This window comes from Micrasema longulum, unplaced genomic scaffold, assembly GCF_059751315.1.
Source record: "Micrasema longulum isolate JH-2025_06_02 unplaced genomic scaffold, ASM5975131v1 h1tg000334l, whole genome shotgun sequence".
NCBI lineage: Eukaryota > Metazoa > Arthropoda > Insecta > Trichoptera > Brachycentridae > Micrasema > Micrasema longulum.
The window spans coordinates 891,659-918,492 of NW_028277538.1; the positions used below are offsets into that span (position 1 = coordinate 891,659).

The 26,834-nt window shown below is 34.9% G+C and overlaps 2 protein-coding genes across 2 annotated transcripts in view; both read right to left on the reverse strand.

Moving 5' to 3' along the window:
• The window catches only part of form3 (FH2 domain-containing protein formin 3), a 139,932-nt gene extending 131,033 nt beyond the window's left edge, over positions 1-8,899 (reverse strand). Inside the window, exons 1-2 of the mRNA XM_088225198.1 lie at positions 8,768-8,899; positions 4,644-4,926 (exon numbers count right to left, since the gene is read on the reverse strand). The gene's annotated coding sequence lies outside the window, so the exon portion shown is untranslated. The remainder of the gene's footprint in view (positions 1-4,643; positions 4,927-8,767) is intronic.
• A 4,962-nt stretch (positions 8,900-13,861) lies between these two features.
• Positions 13,862-26,528, reverse strand: Gr63a (Gustatory receptor 63a). The gene is made up of 6 exons (XM_088225202.1): positions 26,487-26,528; positions 23,688-24,122; positions 19,380-19,523; positions 18,689-19,081; positions 16,510-16,671; positions 13,862-14,291 (listed from the first exon to the last, which is right to left on the reverse strand). The coding sequence occupies exons 1-6, from the start codon at positions 26,511-26,513 to the stop codon at positions 14,169-14,171; spliced, it is 1,284 nt and encodes a 427-aa protein (XP_088081328.1). The 5' UTR covers positions 26,514-26,528; the 3' UTR covers positions 13,862-14,168.
• Between the last annotated feature and the right edge of the window lie 306 nt (positions 26,529-26,834).

Sequence of the window (26,834 nt, forward strand, 5' to 3'; positions counted from 1 at the left end):
CAACTTACAACCTGCCGAGAAAGTAGCTAGATTATTCATTATTACGCCCACTAATCTTCCGATTTGTTCTTACTGAATATATTGTTATGTTCTTACTGACTTATCACTATACAATTTTAAAGGAAAAAATATTATGTATGTAAAATATTATAACATTGGACTATTCTATAAAAATCAAACAGACGTATTAACAACAATGACATAAAGACTAAATGGACAAACACAAACTTACTTACAATGCAATATTATCCATTAAAAAAAAAGCAATATTATCCATTTTGAATCTAGAAAAAAATGTCGTAAAGTATATGCTTACATAAATGATAAACGGCCAACTGAAATTGAACATATTTAATACTTAGGACTAACAATAAACAGACAGACAATTGACATGGACAATTCATATCAACAATTTAATTAGCAAAGTGGCTTTATTATCGAGTCTTTTTTTTTCAAATCAAAAAAAATGTTTCAGAAATGGAAAAAATTCTAATGTACGAAGCCTATGTAAAAACTAAAACATGTTAAATGCAGCTACTATGGAAAACAGGAAATCAAAATGACATAAACAGACCACAAAGACAGCCAAATAAAATATTTAAGTTAGTATATGACCTACCCTATCTAACCGCAATTAAAGAACTCTTTAAACAAACTAAGCAATTAAATGTAACTGAACTCTTTAAACTAGAATCCTTAAAATGTATACAAAAATCAGCCACTGATGTAATTGTAGACGAAGAACTAAAACGAAAAAAATTGTAGTAAACATAAACACAATACTAAAATATCATGTACAACCTTCTAAAACGAGACAAGAACAGTCGAGACTAATAAACCGTGTACTGAAATTATACAATCAACTACCAGACAAAACTAAACAGAAGACTTTTGAGTGACAACCTTTATAAAAGATGTTAAAAATATTATCATTATCAGTAGAATGCGAATTTTCGAAGTAACAAGATTTTGTTAAATGTATGTAATCCGCGAGGATTTATTACTGAGATTAAAAATAATAAAAAAAGTAAAAAATAATAGTAATGTACAATAATGATGCCGAGCCCATTAATTTGTTATCGAACTTTTAGAATCGATCATAATAATGCAGTATTAGTAAAGTAACAGGTGTAGGTAGCCGACAGCTTTTAGTAAAGTTGTCTTCTTACGAAATGAAGCAGAACGTAAAATATATTCATTTATGATATTAGCGCTTATGATACGGAATGTTTAGCATAACGAGTTCGCTTATCGGAGGTACTCCTCACTTCCTTAGCTTCGCAGTTCGCAGTTCGCACTGTTCGCACTGTTCGCACTGTTCGCAGTGGTCGCAGTCGATCCTGATGAAATTCCTTCGCGATCGTATCACGAATTTGTCGGCCGAAGTATTATAAATATTATCATTAGTTTAGTATGCAAACCGCACTATTGGATATTGGATGACGAGTCGTGGAATTCTGTACACGAGGTGTTGTACTATCCATCAAAACCGACCCTGGATATAATAGATTATGTATAAAGTGTCATGAGCTCTGTAAATGCCTAGACGTCCATATTTCCTTCTCAAAAATGTTTTCCCGCTCCCCTATGACAAATTTATAACTAAATAACTCTCTAGAGATGGAAACCAGTATCTCTACAAACATTCGGACATATTAAAAACATTGAGAATTAAATGAAATTAAAATCGCAGTTTATGAAATTGAAATAAAAAAAACAAAGTTAATTATTCGACTTTCGGTAAAAAAAAAATATGTATGTGGAAGGAGTGCTTTCACTTCAATATTTCAGTGTTCCAGTAGCTCAATCACAAATAACCATCGACGTGCTAATAAGCGACGTGATAACAATTTCTCACTATGGTTGTTTATTGTATTCGCGATCACAATGGAACATCAGTGAACACCAAATATTAAATGTCAAAATATTTACGTTCCGCGACGTATAATCCAGCTGCGCAATCACATATTTGAACTTCACCGGTGTAAATATGGAAAATATTCCAAAACTGCTATTTTTATTTATATATTTATTATTTATCACGCTATTTATTGCATTTAGCTGGCGGTTGGCAAGCCAAATGTCAAGAAAAGCAGTCGTCATAGTAATTGTAATTTAATTTTCACTTTTTTGTATTAGATACTCATTATTTTGCAAATTCAATATATTGTATTCTTTTTTTATAGTAAACGTCGATTTCCGCCAATAAACTGTATTTATTTACGAGGAAAAAAAGAAGTCTGAATGAGGATTCACACGATGTTCATGTGGTAATTAGTAACAAGGACTCGTCGAGAGAGGTAACATTATACACGATGGATATAGTAATGGCGATAAAAGGTATCGACGATAGCGGGACGCCGAATGCCGGGCACTCTTCAAGTGGATCGGAAGTCGGAAGGTCCGTTGACGAATTGCGACAGTCCGCCTTCCGGGCGAATGCGGAGAAGCTCCTAAAACAGGTCACAGCAGAAACATCCCACCCGATCTTTACATAAACATAACTAACATCGAAGTAAATTTAATAGAACATTGTTTTTTGAAGTAAACCAATAAATAACTATCCCTTTAAAGCAACTATAATCCCTGTACATTATAAGCAAAAATAATGCAACTAAAAAAAACAAAAAATATTGTAAGTGGCGTGGGTGCCCCTGTAAGGTCGCACGCAGCCAATAACGACAAGGCACCAACAACCAACAGCTAACAGCTAACAGCCAAATGCCGAGTTTCCGACGGGTTTGGGCGGTTTGGCAACTTCTAACGCAAACTTATCATCGACGCGTTAGATATTTTAAATAACGTACACATTTGCGTTTAGAACGTAGTCTTTTGAGAAAATTATATCGATGTATAGTGGTTGACGCGATCGCTTACCATTCTTGAGGTTCCGGGTTCGATTCCTGCCAGGATAGACGTAAATGCCCGTCAATAAATATAAAATTAAAAAAACCAACCTGTTTTCTTCGTTATTAAAACCCTTTCAAATAACTTACACGTCATATTGTAAGAAAAACTTACTAAAACTTATTTTTTAGTTTAAAAAAAAAAAAAAAGGAATTTCCCGCTTAGCTTATGTTTGAGAAGCTCGGCGGCAGGCGAGGAAGAGAGGAAATGGAAGAAAGTTACGAAGAATACACCACAACACCCGGGCCGATTAAGAAAATATATTTCTTGGATTTTTTGTTGCAACTAGCGGGAGTCGAACCCGCGACGCCAGTTTCACAGTTGGCCGTCTAACCGACCGCGCCTTGAATGTCAAATGTGATTCTATAATTATGACGAATGTCTACGAAAATAAATGAATGCACGCTTTTTAACTGCGCATCTTAGTCGAATTGTCTTATAAAATATTTTATTTTCAACTTAAAACTGCTGCAGCCTACAAACGTAGAGGGAAATAATAATATTACTTTGCTTTAATATTCATTACAATATGAAATATTTTATATCGATAAAATACTCGTAATACTACAAATTTTGTCACCGAAATACATCACGATGCAGATATTTTTATGGCGAAATGCCTCCAAATGTTTTCATTACGTAAATCAATGCCAGAGTTAGATGCGTCGAACGGTAAAGTTCTCCACTCCGATTTTCCGTCATTCCGCTTTTCCAGAGTACACGAATGGGTGTACTTTTGGAGTTGCTTCGGATGGGCTTAAACAAAAATCGAACGAAACTCGAGTCAATTTATTTATTCGACGATTAGTGCAGGCAGTTATCGACTAATTTCATGAGGTCTCAAATTATTATAGAAGGTTTTCCGCTTTACAAACACTAAACTATTTCAACTACCTCGACTAAATTCTTTAAAACAGAACTCAACTTTGTTTAGAGTCCGCATTATGTTCATGTTGAAAATACATAGTCATAATATTTTATCAAATATACGTTTATCGAACTTATAAGCTCGCATTGAAAAATTATATCGTTTTCAGGATTCGTCTTTTAAAATATTAATGTATAAGTATATTACAGTCAATCTGATCATACAAATATGCAGTTTTTTTTTCAGTATCAGTATTTAGTAGGGTCATGTGCGGTACAATGTAACACGGGGTACACTATAACAGTATACTACTTCTTTTACTTTTCTTCGTTGCAACACTGTTTTTTCTAGAGCCAATGAAGATTTAATATCCGCCACCTTTGTAGTAATTGCAAAATATTGTTTTTGTCGGTGTAAAGTAGTTATATTGTTCGCAAGCCATTCAATAAATCAAACAAGCTTGTCGCTTATTCTAATCTAACTTTTTGAAATTGAAAGCAAATCATTTTAGTACTCTGGGGCCTCTCAGATCTGAGGTACAGTGTAACAAGTAAGTAACTTCCGAAAATTATCATAATTCACAAGTATGTTTTCTATTGTTTTTTTTTTTATATTTAAGTAAAACTAAAGGATGAAGTATTGATTTACTGTAAGAAAAGTGTTCATGAGATGAATACTGATTTTTCCAAAATTAAATAAAAGGTATGTTTACTGTTCCCCATCTGACCCTACCTACCTCTATTGTTTAATTAATTTAAACCGACATGATTGATCTGAAGTACACAAATTGAAAATCCTCGACATTTTTGCAGTCTCATATTGATTATAAATAGGTAGGTTTGTCTGTTATAGATTATAAAATACTCACGTGAAGTGGTGTCTCTTCGGGACGATGGCGATGGGGATGGTTGCAAGTAGCCCTCACATCGGCTCCGGCACCGAAAGCCGGCCGGACCGCATCCCGCGGACGACGCGGGTTCTCGTCGTTTCGTTAGTAAGTTCGATATCCTCTGTAGTCGAGAGATTGTTAGTCAGTTCGATTCGTCGTTCGTTGTTAATAAACTTGATCACTTTTTGTGTCTTTCTTCCATGCAACACCGATTTAACGTTACGGGGTTAATCCGGATTCCAGATGTCCACTGGGATTGGACCTAATAGACACCATTTTGTGAGTTGACGTTTGTAGGTGATAGGGAAATATCGCATATTACGAATACCGATAAAAATATATGAAATGAAATGTTTTCGAAATTTATTAAAAATACGTTGCTAGAAAAATGCGACGTGTTTGGCCTCGGTTGTTGTGACGTCAAGATTTGTGATAATGTTCTAAACTAATTTCAATGGCCGAGAACAAATAAATACGAATCGTGGCGTATTAGGGGCGTGGCCAATGGAATGACCGTTTTTGCGGGAATTCAAAATTACAAATTTAAAAGTATTTTTAATACTACTAATAATTATCAAAAAATACTTTTTTAATGGACAGTATTCATAGACCTTCGTTACTTTAAAAATGTTTAAAAAATGTGATATTTCCCTATTAGGTCCTCATCCTTGGTGGCGAATGACGTATAGTGATAGTGAAGAGTGGTGAGCTAATGAGATGATGTTCTATGCTACAATAATTATTCTACGTTGTTGAAAATAATGTTATTATCATATTTTAATGTAAAGAATATAAATACATGATGCGGTCGCAATAAATACATTAAAGTTTCTTAAACAACGTTAAGTTTTCCAGCTTATTTAATGTGCCTTATTAAATAAGTACTCAATAGGTGCCTACAGCTTCCTAAAAGCAAACTGATATTTTTATTAGAAGCGTAGCTTCTATATTCATTATTTTGCCAATGCAATGTTGATGTTATCCATTTATCTATGAAATAACACCAATGTGAAAATGAAGTATAATTTAGAAATAAAGAGTGAATGACATTTCTTAGCATTGATGACATTACTACGCATGTCTATTCATAGTGCTAATATTTTTTTTGATTAAAATGTTATTTCGATTCGGCACGAATTTAATTATTTCACAATATAGATCGGTAAAATATCAATGAAAATTGACAAACTGTTCTCGAACCAACAATTAAATGATTTAGTACGTTTTCTCTACTCAAGTCATAATTATTTGCAAACAAAAATACGATTAGTGTTAAAGGCACACTTCAGAAAAACTAAGTAAAATGTCACTATTCTACAATAATTGTATTATATTTTGCAATATGTAAGTGTTCGGTTTTCGGTTGGATCTTCGAATAGAAATTCAATCAATAATTTGGTAAGACTAGAATTGGATGCCTACATTGTCTACTGTAAGTAATCTACTCTACAAACAAGCAGTCGTACATGCGTGGGAGCTATTAGGGTCATAACATCGCGTTTCTTGGAGATTATAACATTTTAGTGCCGAACTAATCGTGAGGACAATGAGAGATCTGATGATAAGGAACGCAGTGTATGTAGTGTGTATGCGTATGCACATGAACTGGAACTCGCGCAACGGAGCAGTTCAGGCAACATCAACAAGAATGGGAACCAAATAATTACTCGGCATATTTAACTGGCCGCCGACCGCCGCGCCGACTAATCGAATGCCTAATTCAATCAATTAAAAGTCAGTCAATAAACTCAGTTAAGGATGGTACAATCGGCCGTATTTCGGAGATAGTAACTGTTAATAGTTTCAAGGAAAATATCGAGTCAACTCGCTGAATAATAAACAAGGTCTTTTTCGGAGGAGGTATGCAAATTTGTAACTACGCAAATGTTTGTGCAAGTTTCACAAATTGAAATGACTGGCCGCTGAAGATAAATTAAAAATCACAATCCTAAATATCCCAATGTAGATATAGATGAGCAATTTAATTCAATATCCTGTCATTACTCAGCTGAAATAAGTTATATTCCAACTTCCAGTAAACATGGACTTTGGATATAAACAATAAACACGACATCGCCATCGCAAAGGTACGAAATTATACCTCGCGAGTTTCTTTTCTTTTGGACACTAAATTTAATTAAGTTACTGGGTTAAACGTATTTTATAATATATTAGTTCTTATTTATGAACACTCTATTTTCAAATAAAAAGTAAACAAAGTTGTAAACATATGTCTTGAACTAACCAATGCCTGCGAATATGGAGGTAATGGAGATCCAAATAACTTTTTTTCATATGTCCTTAAATGACTGGGAGGCAAAAATTATTTGATATTTTACTTATGTTTTTTATAACCTTTTCTATTCATTTATCTCAAATTCTTTCTTGTACAAATTGCTTATTGATCAATTCTGTTTATATTTGTTTGTGTTCAAACTATTCCTTATAATGTATGAAATGTAATATTTGTTTCATAGAAATAATATGTTTAAATTACTTCTTTATTTTATACGATCAATTTATCGTATTTCTAAGTTTAAATAAAATATTTTAACTTCGTTGTTGCTCCCTTGCGTTTATTTTTTTAAATTATTAAAGTTTATCACCAAGATAAGATTATGATTTTTATTATTTTGATTATTATGCTTTAATTTTTCTAGCTATCACGTTTTACCTTCCTATATATATTTTTCTGTAAGTATCTCTTTTCTGTTAAATAGGCGCTATCAGGTTTTTGGTGGGTTTTTTCTGTTAGTGCCTAGGTATTTCAATTTATGTTGGAATTTTGTTAGTTTAGATGTTTATTGTTACAATTATTATTTGATGTTATTCTTATACATATATTTTTTTGTCTATTGTTTGTGTCTATATTGTTATTTCTTTCTGTTTGTGTTGATCTTGTGTTTATTGCAAATGAATTTTACTTGTTTTTGGCCGATATTGTAATGTTTTTGTAGAGGGCCCAAATAAAGAAAAAAAAAACGTCTTGTACGGACAATGGACATTCAGCAACCCTTCAATGTTTCCAATTAGATTGTATAACTTAAGAAACGACACAAACCTCTCAATCTAAACAACATAATACTAAAAATATTGCTACACACTACACACACTACATAGGTAGGTATTGGGAGTTTCTTTCAAATTAAAATTTCACGATATCGTAATTTTTTGGGTTGTCAGTTCAACCCCGACGCTGGGGTTAAAAAAATAATATTTCTATTATTTATAATCGACTAACCTCATAAAGTATTTGGTGTAAGTTTATTTAAATTTTATTTTAAAATTTATACAACAATTAACCGATATTTATTTATTTATTTATTATTTATTATATATACTATAATATATATATATAATAAATAAATAAATAAATATACTGCCTAAGACAGTTACAACAGTTACATGAAGAAACACAAATGCAAGAAACTGAACAAAAAGAACATAAAACTATTTAGCAAAGACAAACAAGGGCAAAACAATAATTGTATACAATATATTTAAAAAAACGAAAGACCTAAAACTTTGAGCTAAACCATGCCAATCCAACTTCATCCCACACTGTTTAGTCGCGAAGAGATCTACGAAAAGCCGGAAGATCTATCCCAAAGAATTCCAAGTCGTGTTAATTACTTTAATCAAAGAATAGATACTAAAAATACACGAAAACCTACCACATTAACCCCTCAATAATATAATGCACCTATACATATGCATTGAAATGATTGCAAACTAATAATTTGAACTCTAAAATTCATTCGCACATTTTATATAAAATATAAACAAAGTTTTAAAAGAGAATAAAATAAATTATTTGATCCTAATAAATTCCCAAACATTTATCAGGAGTCAACCGATAGTAGCGATTGCAACTACGTACACCCGATCAAGTACTCGAGTAAATTATAATATAATTGATTTTATTTATGGAAGGACTTCTTGTCATTTTACAATTATGGGAGGACGTCCATTGTCTACTGTCTACCTGACCTCATCCACCGCTACCGTCTTCCACCGTCCACTATGCACCGAGTCACCGGACCGAGGACTGGGACTAGGGAGATGGGATCAGGGACACAGGAACCGAGGTGATGATATGTTACCCTGGACGGAGTATCACTGGACGGAGTATCACGGTCGCACTGATCACTATACTACAGTATACAGTTCAGTATTGCCGCAAGGCGAAGGACACACGACACGTCCGGCCCGGCCGGTGTATCGGCTCCAACTGGAGACTGGAGTGCTAGGTGTTAGCGCCGGTCGCTGTTCAGACCGACTTGCTGAGGACTGGAAATGGCATTATTAACGTTAGCAGCGTGAATTCACAATAGCAACTGCTAAAAGTACGTGCTAAATATTTTTTTCTGTCTAAGACCTAAGACTCACGCTTCACGCACGGAGAATCCGAGTTAATTTTCCAATGATACAACAATAATTCAATGTGATTTTGAACTGTTATATTTTGGATTCTTGGCTTAAAAAAATAGTTATTGCTAAATAAATTGTTACCTAGCATTCGGAATAAAATTAGTTTTTGCCTATCTATTCGAAATAAGAGAAAGGAATCCCAATAATTTAAATGGAAAAACCTGAAATATTCTGAATACAAAAAGTTAATTAAAAAAAAAACGTACATACTATCTACAGTATACTACGGTGATGGTAAAAGTTTTTTTTTAGTATTTGCATGTTGGTGTAGTGAGTATCCTGACGAAGAGACGGGTACGTCTCGAAACCGGTAGAAATAAAAAAAGTCGGTAAGTGGTTGTACTAATATTTACTAACCTTTTAATACATTTGCGTTATTATCGTAAGTAAATCTCGAATTTGTATTCTATGTTATAAAAGTTCCCCTCCTCCCCTCCACCACATTATTTTCTCATCACCAACTTTCCTTACATTGCTCTTCTTTTTATTTACTATATAAGATTTGTTTATTTTTGATTGTGTAACATGTTTTATCATTATATTTGTGAAAAACTTTTAATGAATGTACGTACTACTTTTGATATTTTATTATTTACATAATATCTGTTGTTTTTCCCTAATAAAATTTAAAATAAACATTGCACAAAAAGTAATATTACACAAAATAATAAACATTATTAAAAAATAACACATCGCACACCAATGTAAAAAGAACGTACATTTGATCTACCTGAAACAAATGAAAATATTTGAAAAATCATCGTGACATACTCAAATCTTAAATCCCACCTGCGCCTGCGAAGGAAAATCTAGTTAATCTAACCCCTGCCCCTGTCTTGAAAAAGAAGTTGTTTATACGTTTCGTACCCATTGAAAAAATATGGATTACCAATATTAATAAATACCATCATTTTCTAAAAATGTCCATTCATTTAAAGTAACTAGGTACTAGTTTTTAGTAAAGCTGATCTAACAAAAAAAAATCATTTAAATTATTTATTGACAATTCTTGATGGAATTCCATTGTAATGATGTAATAACTTATATTTCCACATAAGTTATAAATTTAAAAAATACTTGGTACACTTGGTTATTCCCGAAAAATACTTGGTACAATATTTATTTTGACCAATTAGCGCTTTCACCCTCGACGATGCCTATTAGAGGGTGAAAGCGCTAATTGGTCAAAATAAATAAGTGGAAGTGTACCAAGTATTTTTAAAATTAATAACTTATATGGAAATATAAGTTATTACATCATAACAAAAAAATATTTTGTAGGCCAAAAAGCGAGGCTGCCATCCAGCGCCGCGCCGATTGCATAGCTTGCGGTGCCAGGCGCAACTTGTCATGTTGACAATATTACAATTTGTGATTATTACAATTTTATTTATTTTTAACTACACACAATTGTGCAATTACATAATTGTTCATTTTAAAGAATCACACACAAAGCATGAAAAGCCTGATATTTTTTAATTTGTCGTGATACGATCTTACTTCTTTTTCTTCTTCAGCCTTGTTCTCTCCACTGCTCGATAAAGGCCTCTTCCAAACGTCTCCATTCCTTCCTCTCACCCGCTTTCATCATCCAAGTTTTACCGGCAATGGAGGCAATGTCGTCGACCTATCTTTTCTGAGGCCTTCCAACACTTCTTTTGTTTGCCCACGGTCTCCACTTTATTATTCTAGGTGTCCACCTGTCATCATTTTGTCTCGCCAAGTGTCCTGCCCACTGCCCTTTCAATTTCGCTGCACGATCCATGATATTCACAACTCCGGTTCGGCGCCTTATTTCTTAATTTCTTACCCTGTCTCTTAGACATACACCGAGCATCTGTCTTTCCATGGATCGTTGTGTGCATTTTAATTTCTGGCTACTTTTTCGTGTTGCAGACATGGTTTCTAGTCCGTATGTTGTCACCGGCAATATGCACGATTCATATACTTCTCTTTTTAAGCATTCGGGGACTTCTTTATTTTCAAAAATATATTTTAGATCATATGATTATTATTGTTTCTTATAGCACTATAATAAACATACGCCTCACTCCTATACTATCTGCATTTAAGATAAGGAAATTATTTATATAAATATATTATAATATTTGTCGGCCTCGTGGTGTAATGGTCAGTGCGTTTGCCAACCATGCAAATGTCTCGGGTTCGATTCCCGACATGGTCGATATGAAATATTTAATTAAAAGGGTGTTTGCACACCGGAATATTTCATAGTCCCTGGACTGGAACCTGAAGCGTAAGACTGATCATCTTACCTTCATGTGAAAAAAAAATATAAAAAAATTATACGTTTATGTATATTACAAAAATGTTTCAAAACATACATAACCCAAAAAAAAATATGCTTAAATTTCAATACACAAAGATGGTATAATAAAAATACTCAGCAAATAAAGAAAAGGGATGCTATCCTCTCTGAACTTTTTTTCACTAATGTGAAGACATTTCTCTTCCTACTGGCATTACCATCGAGAGGTTGGTTCTGCAAGCGGGAAGATAGAATAGATTACTCACCCAGAAATTTATTCTGAACCATCTCCAGCATAAGATAGTACTTCAATTCGTGGGGCGCCCAGATCAGAGATCCACACCCGAGTCTGCTTCGCACCAATGGTTATAAAGAAAGCTGAGAACACGAGTATTCAAGAACACATTAGCTGTTCGGAGAACAAATCCCAACATTTTGCGCGCACTGTCACAGACAATGCTTATGCGAGTATGAAAAAATGATCAAGATACGCTACAATTGGTGTACCAATGCAGTGCTCTATGCACCATTAGGTGCGGAAAGGGAAGGATGATGATGATGAGATATTTCGCTGCCCGCAAAAATTCTAAAAAAAGAGATAGCTAATCACGATACACATGCAGCCATTCATGCAAGAAATAGATATATACGAGTATTTCCGAAGCAGGAGAAACGTTGAAATGGCGCTGGGCTGGTCATGTCGCTCGCAGCTCAGACGACAGATGGACGAACCGCCTCCTGTGCTGGCGCTCTCGGAGTACTTCCAGAAACCCCGGGCGACCCCAGCTCCGCTGGAGAGACGATATTGTGAAGCATCCGAAAACAACGTGGATAAAACGTACTGAAGAAATATTACACAAATCACAACTTATGATACCAAAGCATTATACGCTGAAACAATTCTTACTTACACATTCAAAAACTACTTTTACTCAAATGAAAGACATAACCCCAACAATACATCACATATAAATAATATAATCACTAGATCCTCAACACAAATATAACTTAAACAAATACAAAGTAATACCACTTCCGAACAAAGGGATTTTGATAATTATTAAATTAAAATCTATAACCTACTTCCACTATCTATTAAAACAATTAGTTACGAGAAAATGTTCAAAAAAGCTATAAAAAAATGGATAGTGGAGCTAGGTAGATGTAAGATCGATTGTCTCATTCGCCCAAACCAATATTGAATCAACTGCTCCACAAATGTATAGCTTTTGTTATGTTTTGGTTTTTTCATTGTGCGTTTTGTAATATAAATAATATAGATCTACATAAATTAATTATATACATAAATATGCAGTGTTTAAAACTGTCTGAACATTTTGTTAATTATCTCTGTTTATTAACATAGTCTTCTTTGTTTATTCTCAAATGTAAACATATTAAAAAAAAAAAAGTATATTGTTAAGTGTCCCCGGCACGGGTAACCCCAGTAAGGTCACATTATTTTTTTTACACTTTATAATGGAAAAATATGAATAAATAAAAAATACACATAGCCAGAGACCATTTGGCATAGCGAATGATGGCGGAGGCCTACGCTCAGGAGTGGACGGCTACAGGCTGACGAAGAAGACAAAAATATGATTTTATTTAGGTACGCATGAAACAATGCATCAGTTTTGTTTTCCGCAGTTGCAGAATCAAAGCATTTTTTGATCACACGTGACGGCATATTAATTTATGCTTAGCATCATATCTGATTATAATGGAAATCCGTTAGAGAAGGAAGACCCGGTAGGCAATTATTTACGAATTAAAATAACATTTTCTTTGCGCTAGTAACGTGTTTATTTAATTATGTGTCATTGATTACACATTGGGCCTTGCCTAGGTATAGCGGTAGAGCCCGGATGGGATTCTACCGCTATGGTAAGGATGGTATTCTCATCTTTATTTTACGTTATAGTATGCGTTTGTAATATTGGCATCGGCAGTAAATAATTAAATATTTAACTCTTATGATACTTTGATAAATAATTCCTTTGCCCGCGGTGATGTAACACCGTATTGCCATAAGCAAAACATGGAATATTCCAGACATTTAAAAATAAACATGGAAACATACTGATTAATAATTCCTCTTCAATTTTGTTATTTATTTACACATTTTATATAATTCATGCGTCTCCCATTACTGTCGAAAACCGCCCTTATCTGTTTCACACTAACACCAGCTACAGAACAACGTCTCTGTCTTCTTTGCTATGACTTCTATCTTCGTGATATCTCTTATACAGATTTAACGCTGTATTGGCGTCACGTCTATCCTTCGCGAAGCAAGGATAAATATGATTTTGTATTCAAATCCAACATAGTTATACAAATTTTATTTTCCAAGTCCGGTGTGAAAATTTTCATTTGAAAATTAAACTTCATCATTAAAAAAAGGAGAGATATATAAAGTCTTGTATCGTATCTAGATTAGTGTGACGTCAAAGCCACACAAAAGTTAAATGAAAAAAGCAGTTAAAATGGGCAAATTATTAATCAATTAACAAGTTTTATTACAAGCATAGGTTATATAATCCAAATTATATTAACATTAATCGGAATTACACCAATAACTGTGAAATCAACCAGTCCAGCAATTAAAAAAAGAACTAAAAGTAAACGAAAGGAAAATGAACAGCAAAATTAAAAATGTTTAAATTAATTAAAAACATACAATTGTAAAATAATATAAAATAATTTGTATAAAAATAACGAGTTTGAGAAATCCTGCGTCCAAACGTGATGCAAAATACTTGCGGTGTGCAGAACGGATCGAAGGAATCAACGCTCAGAGGCTAGTCATCCATTTTGGAATCTGTAGCGAGCAGCGAGGAGTTCCTACTTCCGCTGTAGTCTTCGGGAATGCTGATCTGGAACTGGAGCAGAACCACCAGGTACGTCACCATCGTGGCCAGGAGCTGAGGACAATGAAGCGGCAAAGTAACGGATCTATAGACAACTGTCGCGTCAGCGTCGTCAAAGAACGGTGACCCCTCAGGGTTGTGAAAATTAGGTGGCACTTAAGAGGATGCGAGGGCAGATATTTTTTCAGACAAACGTAATTCCGTATTTTCTTCCTGGATTATAGCACTAGAGCGATGATTTTTCTACAAACTTATCAGTTTTGTGTTGAGTGCAAAAACGGGAATACGATATGTCGATTTTGTCAATTTTAGTTAGCCATAATCAGTCGGACGTGCAGTTGTCTTTTTCGCACCGTATTTGGAGAGGCGTATACAAGGGAGTAACAGAAAAAATATATTGAAATACCTATTCATCGAACTGCTCTTCCGTCGCATATCATTTTAAAAACATCGATGTTATATCCATATAAACATATAAACCATTTAAAACATCTTCCATCAGCCAGTTGCCGAGATGACAGTTTTGTTTGTTAACATTTAGGCGACACTTTTTTTCTAGCTCGTCCATGTTCTTACGACGCCGATAGTCAACCTATATTTATTTACAATATTTGAGTTTGTCCAAATGTTCGTAGACAAAAGACTAGATTTTACTCCCTCGGGAGTCATTAAGATTAACAAATTACAACAGGGATGGTGAATACCTTAAATAAGGGAATATAATAAAGTCAGACCGCGTTTCCTCTAAAGATAAAACAGTGTACAGAACTTACAAAATTCAATGATCAAATTATTAATTGAAAAAAAATTGTACTGTCAGCGACACGATATTCCAATATCCTTATTGTATAAATCTATAAATATTTTATCCGTTAGAGCTTTATTATGGTCCAAGCTGGTTTCTCAGCATGCGTCTCTATCTGAATATAGAACTAAATTGGAGCATGTATATAACACTCGGTTCACCAGTGTAGATGGACTAGCTCTCCCTAAATTCAATAATAAATACGGGAAAAGAACACTAGAGTACAATATACCAAAATTTTATAATATGCTCCCATTAAATATTAAAAATCTAAAAAACTTATCTGGAGAGAAAGACGTCTGCTGAGAATCTGGCTTTTAGAACGTGGTTTTTTATATTAAGATTTTTTTGTGTTTTTCTTTTTATTTAGACAATTTTTTATTTTCGATGTGCATATTTTTCTTTTTCTCCATAGTAATAAGAGTTTTTATATGTTTATAGAATTTAAGAGATAATATTATGTATATATATTAGAACTTAACTATAAGCACCTGCAGACGAGCTGCATTTTATGCAGTTCAGTAGGACTTAATATAATTTATATGTTGATTTTTGTATGCTTTTGATAAATATATATTTTTTTTAATATTAAGTATACTAACAAAACTTACTTCATAATGCTTGCCAAAGAGATAGGTTCGGTTTTCTTAAATGAAAGCATTGACCTATTAGTATTAGTACACATAGACGTACCCTGAGCCCTCTCAATTTATGACACTTAACTCATGCCCAAACGCTCAGTCGTGGCCAATGCGTATTGAGTCGTTATTTAACCGCCAGCTGGTTTTGACGTGAGCTTGATATTTCATTTGAAACCCAAATGCCTGATTGTATGTGAAAGCGTAATCTGCGTGTGACTGTTCAGATAAAAGGGAAAATATCGTGTAACTTTTCGTTGATAGGTACTTGTTTATGATTAAATTCTAAAACTTTAAAACAATAATTTTCAAATATGGATTTCTTTTTGCAAATGTCAAACTCTGCTCTTCTCACCAACAGGGATGCACTCTATTAGGAATATTATTTTCAAAAATGTATTAATATGACCAACAATCCAGAAAAAAAGAAATACATGGATAGAAATAATAAGGAGTTTAAGGAAGTAATTTGATGGGGATCCATAAAAAAATAATGTTGTTGGTAAACATTCTAAAACAATTTTTTTTATACACTAAAAAATAGCATCTTCTCATTTTTTTAGTTTGTGCATTCTCGTCGATTGCAACCCCGGTGACCATTGATTTATTAATAAATCAATGCCGGTGACGGATGAAAAAACCTTTAAGCTTCTATTTTTTTTCTACCTTGAAATTGAAGATTTTGATAGCTAGAAATATGCTCCAGGCAAAGATCTACATTTCGCTGAAAACCGCATGTAAATCGGTCCAGTAGTTATTCAGTATATCGAGGACAATATACAAACATTGCCTTTAATATGTATTAGATAGATAGATTATGTTTACTCACAGACTTGAATAAATTCCTGTTGACGTCGAAGAAGCCCCCGAGGCTGATGGCGGAAGGGTTCATCTCTGTGGCGCGCAGGAACATGGTAACTTCAGTCTGAGCGTCAGAGTTCATCCAGGATAGTTCCACCATGAGTAATTTCTTTTGAAAATTTGTTCGGACCTGAAATTTTATTAATAAAGTATACCAACCATTCTCAAAAAAATAAACTAATGTAAATTTAATGTTTTTTCTGAAGAAATATAATATGGTAATAAATAATTCATTCATGTGAACTACCGCTGAAAATTTAATCTTGAAATAATGTGTACGTACATGTATGTTTTGTACGGACACAGGTCCAGGCGGGTAAAGAATACAGTTATGTGTGTGAAATAGAACCAGAAACCTGGGGTGTTATTCCGAATCTCGTTGATTTGTGGATTTTTATTTTTCAAAATCAAATAAATATAAACACGTGTAACCAAACACGATTAATTTCAATTATTATGAAAATAAAACTTTGTTATCAGTGTTACACAATTTTATTCTTTTACAAGAACACAACTATAGTTTCGGGAGAGCACTCCTCCCATCGACGGGTGATATAAAACTAATATAATAAACACAGAATATTGTTCACAATGTCATCGAATCTAAACAAAAAATAAACAGATTAATCAGTGAAACTTAGAGCAGGGGGTTTTTATTCTTATCTAAGGTGTTGGCATATGAATGGATGGTTATCTTAAGTACAGATATGAAAACATGGACAAAACATTAAGTCGAATTTATTTCTTAAAATTTAGCACATAAGTGGAAGTTGCAATAAGTAAGTCTAAGATTTAATGTGTGGGAAGACATCGCTCGGCTAAGAGAGTGTTAACAGACGCGGGTCTAAGAGGGTGAGTGCGGTGAGGGTGGTCGCAAAGGGAACATAGTCAATAAAGGCGAGGGGTGGTTAAATGTGTGATTATTAATTAGATTGTTTTCAGAATTTAAATTTTTGTGAATTTCTATAATTTCTAAATTATTCATATTACTGCCTTTGTTATTTACTTGGTGCAGGAGTTTTAAGGTGTGATTATGAAATGAGTGGTTACTGTCTATTATATGATTCGCGAATTCCGAGAAATTATTATTGGTCAGGCAACGGCGGTGTTCGTTTAGCCTAGTTTTAAGATTTCGCGCTGTTTGTCCAATATAGACTTTTTTGCATTCGCATGATATCTGGTAAATGCCACTCTTGTTTAGCAGCTCTGTTTTTGACTTAGAATTAAATAGTGATTTGGCAATATTATTATTAGTGTAAAAAGCGGGTTTTATAGCTGTGGGAAAGTGATTACTTATTTTTCTAGACAGAGGTCCAATGTATATAATTCTACGCCAGGTTTGTGGGTTGTTGGATATATCACCACCGCTAGAATATAGAAACGTTTGACTCAATTTGTTATTTTGTTTGCGTTTTAGCATTTTATCAATTATATTGGGGTCATACTGATTGTTATGGGCAATAAGTTTAATAATGTTTAGTTCAGTTTGGAAGTTGGAGGGACTCAGTGGGATATTGATCAATCGGTTAAGCATTGAGTGGAAACTGGCCAATTTATGTTGCATAGGGTGTGAAGATGAAGCCGGAATGACCGAGTCTGTGTGAGTAGGTTTTCTGTAAATATTAAATGCAATTTTATTGTTCTCGATTTTTAAGGTTAAGTCTAGGAAGTTTAGGGAATTATCATCATTGGATTCCAGGGTGAATTTTATAGATTAATTTCATTTAAAACATTATTGCAACCGTAAGCATTACCCAAAACACTTGATTAGAATGAGTTGACAAAACGGTGTTCGTTTTTTAAACAGTTTTATACATTATTTGAAAAATAAACATCCTCAAATTAACACCCTCGGTCGAGTGGTTTCGATACGATGGCTACTCTAGGATAAGTTCTCCCCGTAGTGTAGTAGTAACCGCATTCGCCTATCGCCGTTCTTAAGGACTCCGACTTTGATTCCTGGCAGGGTGGACTTGAAATATCGGTTTTAAAGGTGGTCTACACTTAAATATTTTAATGTTCCTGGACTGGCACCGTCTATAAAAATGACCTAGATGTGATGCGATCGGAGAATCAATGCATTGCTCTATGAACCACTAGGTGGGGATGGAGAAATGGCGATGATGTAAATATTGAAAATGACTCACATAATGAGAAGCGTGGTGAGCTTCGTCGCAAATAAAGAACAGCAAACATATGCTAGAGCAAGCGGTGACGGCCAATCCGATATCCTTCACTCCGAACCCGTCGGATATCTGCGACATGAGGCCGTAGATGGACAGCGTGATGATGAGGAACAGGTAGAGCGACACGAAGATGAAGGTGTAGGTGTTGGCCACGCCCGTGTCGCGGGCGAGGCGCGACAGGCGCAGCCACAGCGCGCGGTACTCGGCAACCATGGCCGCGGGGCCGATGTGCTTCAGCGCCCGCTGGAAGTCCTCGGCCAGGAGCGTGGCGGACGAGCTCAGCACTTCGCATAGCAGGTACCAGTAGCCCCCCAGGAGGTACGTCAGCACCTCCAGAAATATATACGGCAATACCTGCAAGTAAACCGCATTTCAACCGGGGCTGGTATTCTGAACGCTTTCTCTGCTCCCGAGAGAACCGCACTGCCGGAGATAATATAATCGTAGTATCATGAATGTTAGTTTTAAATTAGTGGATACCAAAACAGCGACTGAAAAATTGTATAACAACTTATTGCGAGGCTACATAGCGTAGTTTCAACTTTAAGCCCTACTCTCTCGATATGCTGATTTAGGCTTGACCTGAGATTTTGCCTGAACACGGGGTCTCATCGTGTGCGTTATATGTAATTATGTTAAATGTCATAGGTACCTGCAGCAGACGAAAGTGCACCATGGTGGCGTGGGTGATGAACACGGAAGTGGTGGACAATGTTGGAATCAAGATGGCGATAGTTAGGGCCTTCCGCTGCAGTTTTAGGGGCAGGGGGCGACCAGAAACTCGCTTGTAATGAACCTACGGACACATTACATTAGGAAGAAATCAAACAAATTGCCAATATCTGCATTTTTAATGATTTCATATGTGCATTTCGCTACAAGATATGTGGAGGCGTCTGAATATCATTTCTCAGCTTTGGTTGTGGATTTTTCAATACTAAGTAGTACCTAATGTTGACATAATACAACCGAGATAAAAAACACTTTAGTGAAGGGAATATAGAAGTCTAGGCATCCACAGGGCTTATGACCTGTCATTGGCTAGTTTAAGTGGCCACTTTACACACTGTAACATTCACCATTATGTCTATCAATCGTCCTTCAATTCTTCTATCTGTTGACATTTGTGAAGTTAAAGAGCTGAAACCTTTATTGTTGCGGGTGAGATTCATATGATTGAATTATTTCACCTACATATTAGGCAACTTTCAATTTATATACTTCTTCTTGGACCAGGTGGATTTATCAACAATGTTTTGAGTTTGTCCAAATTTTGGTAGACAATGCCAAATAATATTAACAGCCCCTTAGGGGGTTGAAGGTCCTTGTCTACAAAAAATTGGACAAACTCAAAACATTGTTGATAGTGCCTAAATAGTTTCCCCGGCAGGCCCTGATATCAATTTTCCCCGACTCGATCATCAACATTTGATTCCAACTGCAAGCGCAGTTTTCAAACTACGAGTTCTCAGGCGGGGAGGGGCGTTGCAACTCTGGAGCCGTGTTACTTTAGACTCCGCTCCCCCCTAATTCAATGCAAAGAAAACAGAGGACATCGACGGTGGAAGGCCCTTTTCACACATGTCACGCAAATCCACCCGGCCCGGTAACTTTACCGCGTACATCCTCCAAACGTATACAAAATGTGTCGCCTTTTGTAAAGTGTACCCGGTAAAATTAATGGGTCGAGTGGATTGGCGTGGCATGTGTGAAAAGTGTCATAAGATTCCTAAGCGACGTGTATAAACATTACTAATTAATAAAAAAAATCTTTTTTTTAAATCCTGTAAAAATCACGCCAAAATAACAGATACACATATAGTATATGAGATTTTTTATATATTAAAATAAAACAAAAAAAATGTCTCTCTTGGGCCTCGATTAAAATGGGAAGATAAAATACTCGTATATCTTCATGTTTATCTGCGAACTTACCTCTAAATTCCAAAACGATTTATTCCTAATAGTCGGTGACTATAATGTACCTCATATCCAATGGAATATAATTACTGATGGCCCATGTCATACCGACGACTCTTTCAGTCAACCACTCGCGCGTAATGATCTATGCGCAAGAGCGTTGACTGATTGTCTATCCTTCTCTAACCTCAAACAGTTTCATGATATCAAGAACTCACACGGAAACATACTCGATCTCGTCATTAGTAACTTTCCTGTCTCAATTGAAACATCGGATTTTCCTCTCGTTCCCGAAGACGCTTATCATAGCGCCATCCTTATAAACATCGAGTTTCCAAACCTAATCAAACCAAAACCAATAAAAAAAATTGTAAAACTTTACCACAAAGCAGACTATCAAGCTATCAATCAGTCTCTTAAAGATTCTGATTGGTCACTAGTTATAAATGCCCCAAATGTTAACGCAGCTGTCGATAATTTTTACCAAATCATTGAGGATGTCATAGAAAATTATATCCCAACAAAAGAAATATTAACAGGAAAATTTCCTGATTGGTATTCTCCCGCCTTAAAAAACGTCACAAAAGAAAAGCTAAAGTTTCATAGAAAATGGAAGCTTTCCCGTAACCCATTAGATTATCAATCATTTTCTCTGTTACGAAATAGGCAGAAAAAAATATCAAAGTCAGATTATAAAAAATATATTGATTCAATTGAACTCGGTATCCAAATGGATATTAAAAAATTCTGGTCCTACGTGAAATCAAAAAGAAAAACCCCAACAATTCCCGATCACATGACATATAATTCTATAACAGCACAAGATAACACTGGGGTAGCGAATCTTTTCTCGGACTATTTCGGATCGGTATTTTCAAATCCAACGGCAACACATTTTCGTAACAATTTTATTGATTCTGCATCTATTGAAATCTCTACAATCAATATTAACAAAAATAACACGCTTAAATATCTACTAAGCATAGACCCAAAAAAGGGACCTGGTATAGATTGTCTGCCGGGTATTTTCATACGTAACTGTGCTCATAATTTGACTCCACCCGTTTGTGCAATATTTAAAAAATCTATAAAACAAAGTTGTTTCCCAGATAGGTGGAAGACAGCCTTTATTTCTCCAATCTTTAAGAGTGGAGATAAACACGACGTCACTAACTATCGACCGATAGCTAAATTGCCAATATTAAGCAAAGTTCTAGAAAGGATCGTCTACGACCAATTATACTCAGTTACAAGTTCACTAATTGTCCCTTACCAGCACGGTTTTGTTCGTTGTAGATCAACAACATCAAATCTTGCAGTATTTACTGACTTCCTGCATAAAAATATGGATAAAAGACAGCAAATCGACACAATTTACACTGATTATTCAAAAGCATTTGACCGCGTTAATCATAACATCCTGATCAATAAACTTTCTTCGTTGGGAATACACGGTGACTTGAAAAGATGGATAAAATCTTACATAAGTAACCGCAACCAAATTACTATTGTAAATGGTGTTAAGTCTAACCCTGTCGAGGTAATTTCAGGAGTGCCACAAGGATCCCATCTGGGCCCTTTACTGTTTATTTATTATATCAATGATATTTCCAAATGCTTTCTTCACTGTAAATTTAGTGTATATGCCGATGATATGAAAATATACTGTTCTATTAATTCTATTTCTGATTGTGATGCCATGCAAAACGATTTAAACCGGTTTTCAACTTACTGCCAAGAGAACGACCTAGCTTTAAACGTTTCGAAATGCCATAAAATGACATTTACTAGAAACAAAAAAACAATAACTTTTCCCTATAATTTTAACAATATTAATATCCAAAAAAAAAACAGCTGCAGGGATTTGGGAGTAATTTTGGACACAAAACTTAATTTTAATACTCATATAGAGGCTATTCTATCTAAATCATATAAAATGTTAGGCTTCCTAATGAGAGTTTGTAAACCATTCAAAAATCCAAGCACGACCTTGGTACTATACACCTCATTAGTCAGAAGTCACTTAGAATACGCTTCCTGCATTTGGAATCCCCAATACAACATTTATATAAATTTAATAGACAAAGTACAAAATAAATTTCATAAGTACATCCAATGTAAATTCCCTAATGTCAGTAATTTAAAGTTACCTTGTCTTCATAAACGGCGTATGATTGCGGATCAATTATTTATTTATAATTTGCTAAATAATCGGATTGATTGTGCCGATTTGCTGTCTGAAATAAACTTTAATACTCCTATTCGTCGCACTCGACATACTGTATTACTGAGCTACAACAAATGTAACACCAGAGCAGCTCAAAATTCGCTCTTAGGAAGAGCAGTTTGTAATTTTTCTAAAATTGAGAAGATGTACAATTTAGACATCTTTAACGACTCAGCTCTCTGCTACAAACGGAAACTGAGTCTTATAGACTTTAATGTATAGTATCACTAATATTATTATTGTTATTATTGGAGCACATAAGGGAATTTGCTTATGTGTGCCCTACTTCAATGTTTAAAGTTACACAAATTCTTCTTACATCTTGTTGTATTGTTAGATAGTTATTTCATATATTGTGTTGTGTACGTAATTGGTGCTGTGTTAGGTTTAGTTTTTGTTTGTAATATTGTCTAGATTTATATTAACATAGCACTGTGTGCACAACATTAAATTTAAACAAATAAACAAATAAACAAAGTAAAATTAAGTTTTATGTATGAAAAATATAATAGGTTTAATTTATTTTTTTCTAAATATGTTCAATTACCGGTTACCGACGAATATACTTTGAATTTTTATACAAATATACACACTTTTGTACATAAATATCGATTTTAGTTTATACCGTCTCAGTATATACCAATGAAGATAGCCGTTCATAATAGCGGCCCTGTAAAGTTGCCACATGCCGCTTAGAAATTTATTTCGTTCCACCGTCGATATGTATGGATTTGGATGAGTCGTTTCCGAGGTGAGAGTGTAAAATGATATCCGCACGAAGGTCGGCTCGAGAGCTCGAGAGCACACGGATACCTCGAATTCCGTCCAGCTGTTGAGCACTCCCGCGACCTTCCCCGTCTCGTACCACATGATGGGCAGGATGAGGGCGGGGAACAGGTAGACGGTGAAGAGGTAGGCGATGACGGCCTCCTCGAAGCGGCCCTCCGCCGAGCGGACGATCCTCACGCGGTGCAGGGACACGTAGGCCACGTAGAGCAGCAGCGCGGCGCACAGCAGCAGCGAGTAGAGCGCGGGCGGCGCCAGGGGGCGCAGGCTCGCGGCGCCGGGCCGCGGCCGGCTGTACGGCAGGATGGCCAGCGCGCGCAGCAGCAGCAGCACCGGCCGAATGTTGCCGTACACCACGTCCCGCTGAGCGCCGTCCGGCGCGGGCCGCACATCCAGGAACACGGGCCGCGGGGGCGCTTTCTCTGCCGGACTCTTGTTATCGAACATCGCGACCGCTGAGGACTATAATATAATCGTTATCATGGGATATATCGCGAGCTTTTGCCAGAAATAGGCTCAGTGAAAAAGTTGCGACTCTATGTGAATTTTCCACTCAAAGTGATAATTGTCTCCCGTGGGCGCGGAATATTGTCAATCGACTCGCTTTGTATTTGTATAACCTTAAGGCAGGTTCTTTTCATGAAATATTTTCTTGGAAAATTATACGTCAAACAGTGGCGCATCTGAATTTTTCCCATTTTTCGACAGTTTATGTATTTATAGTTTCAGAGAAAATATTTAATATGTCAAACAGGGATGTGTAATGTCACCATGGTTGTTCAACATATACATCGATAACTGTATGAAAGAACTGAAAGATTTAAGAATGGGAGCAAAAATGAGTGATATAACTGTTAACTGTCTTCTGTATGCTGATGATGTCGTGCTTCTTGCTAGCAGCAAAGAAGACCCGCAATTCTTGGTAACAAAAGTCCACGATGTATGCAAGTAAAACAATTTGCTTATGAATGTTGATAAATCGAAAGTGATGGTTTTTGAAAGGGGTGAAAATATAACTAAATGGGAGATCAGTGTGAACGGAGATATTCTGAATCAAGTAGAAGAATTTGTGTATCTGGGAAGTATGTTTACTAAGAATAGAAAGACCGAGAAAGATATTGAAAGGAGGGTGAGTGCCGAGAACGGGGTGAACGGTGCACTGAAATCTAATTTGACTTATTTTAAATGTTACCTTGATAATATTCTGACGAGTCACCACTGAATCGAATATTGGAAGATATAATTAAAAAGAAATCAATCTCTCGTGGCGCAGTATAACATGCCCAGGACTAACGACTAACGACGTAATTCGTATATCATAATTTATACATTTATTGGGTACGTTTAATAAGTATAGGTCTGCGATGGTCACCATCTCCAGGGTGAACAGAAGAATATTTAGCACTAGGTTGTAAGTATCTACAAACTTAGATACTGGAAAGTCACATCCAAACAAATAAAAATGTGTGATCTTAAAAAATCATTATTTTCAATTGTTATAATCGGACAGGTTGCATCATTATACAATATATCATCGTTGCACATCAAATATGGGCATTGTGACTCGGAGCACATTCTGAGAAAATCATCAAAATGCGACTTTTTGACATAAAGTAATTAATATTTTGAATAAATATATTACTTTATTGAAAAACACTGTATTTTTTCTACTTCGTCCATACACAGAAGTGTTATTTTCGGTTTAGTTTTTTTTTAAATCGTTTTTATCGATTTTCTCAGAATGTGCTCCGAGTCACGTGGTACGACGATATACAGGTTATTGGCAATTTAACCTAGTCCCGGCAGGACGAGGTATGAGGTATGAGGTAGGGGTACACAAATGAAACAAATTAAAATACCTCAATGTATGGCCGAATGTGAACAGTTTTTGAGATATTTTTTGAAAAATACTTGTTTTTAGGTAGGTGCTTGTGACAAAACAACAAATAATTGGCCAGTTGAATGTCATTGAAGTAATTTTTCATTTGAATATGACTTAGTTAAATTATAAATTATGAATAAAATTAAAAAACATTATTAGTCATAGTAGTCACACTCTAATCGTTTTTTAGTATTTTATTGCTTTTTAAGCTTTGTTAAAATACAAATAAAAAAATACTTCAATGACATTCAATACACATATTTTTTGTCATTAACGCCCAAAAACTGGTATATTTTTAAAAAAATAACTAAATTCTAAATATCTTATGAACTATTCACATTCGGCCATACATTATTTGTCGCATTTGTGCATCCTACTCCCTACTCCGTCTTGCCAGGAATACGTCGAGTTTCCAATGACTTGTTTACAATGTATACAGTATATAGGGGTCCAGTGACTGATTTAAAAATTTAAAAAAATAAATTGACAAGTTATTTAAATAACTCTTTATTTTATTTCAAGTACATTAATTTATTTAAATGTCTTGTAGGATTTTACAGGTTTTACATGATTTTTTTTTCGAATTTTCACAATGAACTTATTTTGATCTTCTAAATGCCGACAAGGGGGAGTGGAGTAAAAATGCTTAAATGTGATATTACGATCAGAGATTTAAAGTACCGGTTGTACAAATGTTGTTTTACGCCGGGGTTCCGTTCCGAGAGACACCGGCGTAAAATGAACACAAATATAATGAAAGATATAAAAGGTTAGGTTCCGTGTCAAAATTCTTTTCTTCAAAGTTAATTTAATACAATTATATCATATACATATTTTAAATGAAATATAAATGTATTTAACAAATACAGTTTAAATTCGTTTACAAAATAAATAATAATCTCTTTATTTAAATAATATTTTTTTTATAGTGTATAATAACTCACCAGTTCACCAAAAAGCATCAATTTCATTTGCTTTGATTTTTGCTTCCATTCTCGCAGAATCATAGCATAACCTAAAAATATTTTAATATTCTTTTAATTTTAATAATAATTAAATTTAAAAAATCATACCTTTTTATTTTTCTTTAAAAAAAACAAAATCTAACTCGGAAACAATTTCACACACACAATAGGCTGCTCGTGTACACGGTAATAGAATAAAACAACGTTTAAAAGTGTGACTGCTGTTAGAATCGCAGCGCCTACTGTCGTCTGGTGTCGGTCGAACCGGAGAATCCCACGCCGGCGCCAACCGACGTAATTGTAAATCGGCGTAAATCGAACCGGCGT

Coding starts and splice junctions, on each gene's coding strand:
- Gr63a (XM_088225202.1), bottom strand. CDS start 26,513: ATGAAATTGATGCTTTTTGGTGAACTG. Junction 24,123..26,486: donor TGATGCTTTTTGGTGAACTG/GTGAGTTATTAT, acceptor ATTATATTATAG/TCCTCAGCGGTCGCGATGTT. Junction 19,524..23,687: donor ACAGCTGGACGGAATTCGAG/GTATCCGTGTGC, acceptor ATGTGTCCGTAG/GTTCATTACAAGCGAGTTTC.